Genomic DNA, 8040 nt, shown 5'->3' on the forward strand with positions numbered 1-8040 from the left:
GTGGTAAATACGGAGTAACAAGCAATATGCGTTGAAGCAAGACTGAACTAGTAAAATAATAATCCGGCATTTCGCAATCCTTTAGAACGCACGCTCCAACACTTGATATCCAGAAAATAAACTACATAATTTATTGATTGGTGTGACCTTTTTTATAATATGGCACGCCTGATACAAACAGTGTCAAATTCAAGATTCCGAAACATTTCGAAAAATAAAAGTTCATGCCAACAAATAAACCTAATTCAAGCAATTTATTTCACAACCGAAATCCGCATTTCCATACTTATGATATGTTTTAATGCAATATGTAATATCTCAAATGAAAAGGTTCAAGTACATCCAATCCCTTTTCTAGCGATTTCCGAAAAAATATTGCGGAAAAAGACCAACATTCTGTGAGAAACTCACAACAAATATTCTGGTTTATGATGTTGATTGTTGATGAATCATAAACAAGTATGAAGAAATTAAAATGATTCATCGTCCTATAGGGAATGAAAGTTTTCCCCCTATATTCTGACAGTCTCAGTCGAATCCCACAGGATTATGCCTACAACTAAGCGTCATCCAAGCATCTCAATTATTCTAACAACCACTAGTGGTTCATTGGGTTTACCTGCGCCGGTAGCCAAGCCGGTTTTTGATGTTTACGTTGGTTCATCAAAGCGTGCATCCCACATCTGCTCACATCAATTACTCAGAGACAGATCTCCATCCAAAGCTTAGAGCTGAGAGCTCGAGCCAGAAAACCCCAACCCAGCGGAAACGATCTGCGGGGGTTGCATACAAGCACGCTCTCTCGGCGTAAAGCTCATTGCAATGCAACGAATCCGTTAGTTGGTTTAGAGGGTGGTGGGGTCATCTGCAACGACTAGGCAAACAAAATTCCCGCGTGCGATCGTTCGCGGTTTCTCTCAGCTCAAAGTGGCGCGCGCGAAAACTGAATCCATCCGAGGCAGTTTTGCTCCAGGTAGCGGCGAGATCGGTCACTAAAAATTTGAATCTGAAGGGTGCGTGAACTATCAGATCATCAAGAGAAAAGATTCACTCGAACGTTTAGAATTTGGATTTTATTGTTCTAGTTTGGATTCGGTTTCAACACTTTTTGACAGGTGATCAGAACGCGTGAAGGTGCGCGGGAGATTGCATTTGCGCAGGCACGTGTCGCAGATTTTTGAATGCACCTGTCGGGTGCCGGCCGTCGTGGACGCAAAGAAGTGATGCAGCAACAACAAAAATAGTGTGACAAGTGCCAAATTTTCCAACCAGTGAATTGCGGTTGTTACTATTGATGCATGATTTATTATATCACCGAGAGAAGTGTGGAAAAGTGAATAAAATATAGAAGAAATTGCGCGCCGTAGGAGCAAAGATCAAGAGTGAAAGGTTTTTCGGTGGTGGTCGAAGAGTAGTTTAACTGTAACGGCCAGAAGCGAATGAAAGATGGAGAACAACGCTTACATCGGCGAGGAAACCGGGCAGACTCGAATCGAGGGAATTACCGTGACAAATGGAAGTATTATTTACCAGGTATGTAATTGCTCTGGCGCAAACAAAGACAAATGAAATGTGGTTTTATTATGCATATTTGGTCATCATTGCGTTCATTTTTTTATGACTTGTTACACAGAACCGTCTGCATTTTTTTTCTTGCAAAGATTTACGAATTCAATGTTTATTTTTGACTTTCTCGTACATTGAAGGTACGTAAAAGCTCACTTTAAACTTGATCTTTTTTATGATATTCTAACAGTGACCATTTTTATATTTCTAAAATAAATGTGCTGATTTTTATATTAAATGGATGTGCTTCATGTCCGTGTGGTTAGTGTCGACAGGCATTCAATTCTATTTTAGTGCGGAGTGTGGGTTCGATTCCCACATTAGTCGCAAAACTTTTCACAAGAAAAAGTATTCGACAGAGCCAATGAACGTTGCATGTTGATACATTGTCTAGTGTGGTGCTTCCTTCAAAGAGCGAAAAACTCTCTGCAGGCATTAAACATTTTATAATATTGAACGGGTGCTATAGGGTTAAAGCAGGCATTTTTGTCTTTTCGTCATAGTCTCGATAACCAATGAAAGATACACTTTTTTGCCAAACTCATCTGTACCTCAGGAGCTCAGGAGAAACGTTCTTCTATAGTGGAATTCTAGCAAATGGACTTTACTTTCGTTGGTTTTAGCCCTTACGACGATGGCCGAAAATGCCTGCCGTTTCCCTACCTACCCAAATCTCATAAATCAAATCCTGGTGCAAGGATTTTTTTGCGGTTACGAAAGAATCATTTTAATCAAGCTACAGAAAAGAAAATTTTGGTTCCAAAAAGCGTCTACTTATGCATTATTATTTATTAGTTGAACCTAAATTGATCTTTGTTCTGAATACAAAAATGACAAAATACGAAGAGCAAATATGGAAAAGAGTTCGCATATCTACATATAATTGTTCCAATTTTCAATAACAAGGGAGAATGATGTTGAAGCCGTTTAATTGAATGAAAAATGTTCTCAGACAGCAGGGAAAACCTTCCTGTTTGGATGATGCAATTTTGCTGAATAAAACTAGCATACGTAGCAAATGTTACACCAGTTAGAAATAAATCACCATTGACAACTGACATATCAGCAAGAGAAAATTCCAGGTTAATTGTTAATAGATTATTTGCACAGAGGGAGAACGGTGCATCATGGTTAAATATAGTGAAGAATGGAATAATCAGTGCGTTTGGATCGAGTTAAAAAACGATGATACAGTTGATATCCCATTGTTGCATTCAAAGCGGACCAGTGATATAGAAATCGGAAACATTACACAGGTATGTTGCTAGCTTCAATGGGTATAATGATCCTTGGGAGATTCTTTTGGGGCTTCCGCGAAGCACTCATCGATTAAAAATTTTAAATGTTTTCGTATTATTTAGAAGGAGAAAAATCAACAGTGCGAACGTCAATCACAAATGGGACATAACTGCCTATATGAAGATCGGGCTAAAAAGAATGTAATGTTATATTCTAAGTTGCTCTTTATTGGGCCGCCAACCGTCAGTCCTTCTGTAAACCGACCGCAAGCGCGGCTTCATCTCCTGTACCACCAACCAGCGAGAGCGGGGTCTGCCCGATAAACGTCATACTTACTACTCGGCCAGCCCAATATAATATGCGGTATTTTACTAGCCTGTGAAGGACTGCGTTTTTGTACGCTCGGTATAGCTCGTAATTTGTGCGTTTCCGTAAATGGTTTCAAAAATTAACCAGAGAATATCAGTAACTATTCTCTTATTGGTTTTTGGAAATTCTTTTAATCAAATTTCGTGATAAGGTCGTTCAAATGGTAAACAATGGTTTTATCCTGCAGTCTACCGAAAAATTCCATGCACAAATTAATTAAGCAGTCGGGTAAGCAAATGTTTACAAAAACGCTCTCAAGAATCTCAGCAAAGATGAATGTTCTATGCTAGTGACGGCAATTTGGTTGTCGAATTTCAGTCGCGACCTTGACCTCGTAATTGCATTTAATTTTGAGGTATGACTACTTTTTAGTTGGGTCTGACCCGTAACGCTGGGGAGACACCTTTACGTGGTGTGTTACGGGGTAAGATCTACCACGGTTACATTGCTAGCTACAGGCAAATCCTGACCCAACGAATACCTTCCTCATTATCCAACTCCGTGGTACTTATGAGGGTGTCGCTAAGTCGGTGGCCTCTCGTTAAGTAAGTACCACATCAACACTTCCTTCCTCTCCCTAGTTACGGTGAAGATGGGCGTGGCCAGGAGTAGTAATCCTCATGCTTTTGTTATTTTTGTTTAAGACTGGAATCAAGGAGCACTCCTTTTCTTGATTTCTGATAGCATTCTAGATGAGGATCTCAAAAGTAAAACATGAGTATCACTAGTGTCCAATCTACGAATTACACCGTAACAATGCTAATGCTAATGCTAAATGACTACTTTTTAGTTGGGTCTAGGTTCATCCAGCGGAAACGGGGAAGGGTCATTTGGCCGAATGCCACTAGGCCGAACAGACCATTAGGCCGAAACCAATCTGGCCGAAAGTCATTTGGCCGAAAGGGTCATTTGGCCAAAAGGGTCGTTTGGCAGCAAGGGTAATTTGGCCGAAAGAGTTATTTGGCCGAAAAGGTCGTTTAGCCGCAAGGGTAATTTGGCCGAAAGAGTCATTTGGCCGAGTCATAAGGTCGAAAGGGTCATTTAGCAGAAAGGGTTTGGCCGAAAGGGTTTGGCCGAAAGGGTAGTTTGGCCGAAAGGGTCATTTGGCCGACAGGGTCGTTTGGCCGAAAAGGTCGTTTGGCCGAATGGGTCATTTCGCCGAAAGGGTCGTATGGTCGAAATGGTCGTTTGGCCGAAAAGATTATTTAGCCGAAAGGATCATTTAGCCGATAGGGTCATTTGGCCGAAAGAGTCATTTGGCCGGACTGGTCATTAGGCCGAAAGGGTCATTTAGCCGAAAGGGTCATTTGGCCGAAAGGGTCATTTGGCCGAAAGGGTCATTTGGCCGAACTGGTCATTAGGCCGAAAGGGTCATTTGGCCGAAATGGTCATTTGGTCGAAAGGGTAATTTGGCCGAACAGGTCATTTAGCCGAATAGTTCATTTGAAAAGTGAGAAATTAGGAATGAGAAGAGAGACGTCTCTCTTCTCACTCCTCGCTGTCAAAAGTGAGAAGAGAAAAATGAAGAGTGAGAACTAAGAAGTCTCACTTCTCACTCCTCATTTCTCACTGCACGATGAAAAAGCGCAAAGAGAGTAGTGAGACGTCTCACAACCCACTTCGCACTCCTCTCTTATACAGTGAGAAATAAGAAATGAGGATTCAGAAGTGAGACGTCTCACTTCTCACTCCTAATTTATCACTTCTCGCTGTAAAAAAGAGGAACGCGAAATGAGTAGTGAGGCCTCTCACTACTCACTTTGAGCTTCTCACTTTTGACAGCGAGAATTGATGAATAAGGAGTAAGAAGTGAGACGTCTCATTTCTCACTTCTCACTGTGAAAAGTGAGTAGTGCGAAGTGGGTAGTGAGACGTCTCACTACTCATTTCGCGCTTCTCACTTTTTACAGTGAGAAGAGAAAAATGAAAAGTGAGAAGTGAGACGTCTCTCTTCTCATTCCTAATTTCTCACTTTTCAAATGAACTATTCGGCCAAATGTCCTATTCGGCCAAATGACCCTTTCGGCCAAATGTCCTATTCGGCCAAATGACCCTTTCGGCCAAATGACCCTTTCGGCCAAATGACCCTTTCGGCCAAATGAACCTTTCGGCCAAATGACCCTTTCGGCCAAACGATCTTTTCGGTCAAATGACCCTTTCGGCTAAACGAACGGGTCAAATGACCCTTTTGGACAAATGGCCCTTTTGGCCAAATGACCCATTCGACCAAATGAAATTCGGCCAAATGGTATATTCGACCAAACAACTTTCGGCCTAGTGGCATTCGGCCAAATGACCCTTCCCCTTGCGGATCTAAATGATCACAATTCTGTGCTGTTAGACATCCGTTGGCATACAACAATGTCTGATATTATTCCTCTGCGTTGATGAGATGCCCGCAAAGAAAATAGTATTATTGTGGATAGGAATGATCATAGGAATTCTGCGTTGTGGGACATCTGAAAGCACGAAACAATACCTGAGTTTATTCTTCCACGCTGGTGAGACGCCCGTGAGAAAAATAGTGTTATTGTTAATGATTAAAATGCTGTACGGTGGGATACCCGCTATATATGGATTGAATTTATCACAATTATCCGTATGCATGGAACAATGGGTCGTATGAATAAAAAGTAGCAAAACTCAGCGCTTGTAGTATCTACTCAAAAATAAAGTCCACAGAGAAAACTACATGTTTGATATGAATAAAAACATTTTCGAACTTATGGCAAATGCTACATTCGAACTTAGCCTTTACTACAGTTTACTACCATTTACTACACGGAGAAACGTCAAAACAAAATTGACCCCATGATGGCGATGATGATTTCATCATTTTTTTGCGGCTAATCAACAAAAGACATGTCTGTTTTGTTTGTTTTCCCTAAATTGGACTTCTATTTTCAAGAACAAAGCCGATTCGCTTCGATTCTGATGAGTAATCTGCATTTGAAACATGAGTAGCAACGTCTTGAGCAGACTACAAGAAATCAGTAGTAAACTCTTGTTTTATTCATACCGAATCAGTTGTTTGTAGTATGTTCGAAATGTGTAGTGTAGTAAAGTCTCTTTTATTCATACGAACATGTTCCACAAGTGACGTTTACTACTGAAAATGTAGTAAAGTTGAACTTACTACTTTTTATTCATACGACCCAATGTCTGAGTTCCTTCTTCTGCATTGAAGAGAAGCCCGCAAGATTTTATAATCGGAATAGTCACCACAACTCAATATGTTAGGACTTCCAAGCCAATATTCTCTGCGTTGGTGAAAAAAACGTTATTGTTGATCGAAATTATTACAGTTTTGTCCAGTGAAACATACATATGCATGGAACAATGTTTGAGTTTCTTCCTCTGTGTTGAGAAAAATGTATTATTGTGGATCCGAATGATCACAATTCTGCGTGTTTGACGCTCGAGTAGTTATGAATCGAAATGATCAAAATTCTGCATGGTGGGACATCCATGTGTATGGAACAATGCCCAAGCTTCTTCTTCCCGATTGATGAGATACCCATAAAGAAAATAGAGTTGTTGTGGATCGAAACAATCACAATTCTACGCGGTGCGGCAACCGTATGCATGGAAGATTGTATGAGTTTCTTCTTCGGGGTTGATGAAAATGTGTGAATCGGAATGATCACAATAATGCGTAGTGGAACATCCTTATGCATGAAAGAATGTCTGAATCTCCTCCTTTGGGTTGTTAAGACGCCCGCAAGAAAAGTACTGTCATTGAGGATCAAAATAATCAATCCTGTGTGGTAAGAATCTCGCATGCAAAATAATGTATTTAAAGCTATTTTGTCTGCGATAGTAGAAAGCAGACAGTTGGGACATGTTTTTTTCTGTTCGGATGTGCCACTTTGACGAGTTAGTAGATCTATTGTGGCATTACCCGCTTCCTTAGTGTATAAGTGCAAGTCAGAAGAAATAAAGTATTGTGACAAGGTTCCGCTATTTAGACCCTTCGCTGAGAGTTATCTCATTAAAGGCGCGCCCCTTATCAATCAATACTTACTCCTGTTATGAGAAAACCAAAACAGTAATACTGTCATTTGGCCATGCATCGGAGCCCTAGCCATATCCGTGTCTTGCTTCTAGAATATCACCAGTAAAACACCAAACCCGGGATTTAGCTCTATCTACAAAAGCATTTCAATCTAGAGAATTTGTTGAGTAACAAGGATTACCGTGTGTTCCTCGAACTACCAATGCTTACCAGTTCATGAAAAGTTAGTACGTATTTAAACCCCTAACTAGATTTATTTTTCCGGCAGTCAGTTCAGCCTAGGATAATGACTCCGAGGTTTCTAACTAATTGCTAGAAAAGTGGTTTCCGCTGCATACAGTTTAGCCTCAAACAAGAGGAATTTGAGTCTTTCAACCATCTGCAGGGTAAAGTTATTTTTGTTATACTTAAAAAAACTGGTATCGGTATAGAGGACTAAATACGATGAATCTCTGAAGTACCACAACTCATTGCCCTAGCTCGAAAAATGGATTATGCTAGGGCTCGGTTTGGTAGATCTTACTCCGTAAAATACTACGTAAAAGTGATCTACCTAGCTTTACGGGGGGTCGTGACATGTTACACAAATTACACAATATAAAGACAAAGAATTCTATCGGCATAAATATTCTATATCCTATCCTTACAGATTTTGTCTAAGCTCCCTTGCAATATATGGCCGACCCATTTCCATCCACGTTTTCGAACATCTATTGTTATCGGTATTTGATGGCTTTTATGTTGCTCGGCACTGTAAGGCCGTTCGAATTATAAATTTTAGACATCATCTGCGTTATCTTTGCCTAAACACAACACGCTTCACGATAGAGTAGTACATTCGAATTTTGGTG

At 40.4% G+C, this 8040-nt stretch overlaps 1 protein-coding gene across 1 annotated transcript in view; it reads left to right on the forward strand.

Annotated features, from left to right (window-relative positions):
- Positions 1–973: 973 nt before the first annotated feature.
- The window catches only part of LOC134225356 (sodium-dependent nutrient amino acid transporter 1-like), a 49034-nt gene continuing 41967 nt past the window's right edge, over positions 974–8040 (forward strand). The window contains exon 1 of the mRNA XM_062705353.1: positions 974–1533. Coding sequence (XP_062561337.1) covers positions 1447–1533 — 87 coding nt within the window. The 5' untranslated portion in view covers positions 974–1446. The remainder of the gene's footprint in view (positions 1534–8040) is intronic.

Source organism: Armigeres subalbatus, chromosome 3 (assembly GCF_024139115.2).
Source record: "Armigeres subalbatus isolate Guangzhou_Male chromosome 3, GZ_Asu_2, whole genome shotgun sequence".
Classification (NCBI taxonomy): Eukaryota; Metazoa; Arthropoda; class Insecta; order Diptera; family Culicidae; genus Armigeres; species Armigeres subalbatus.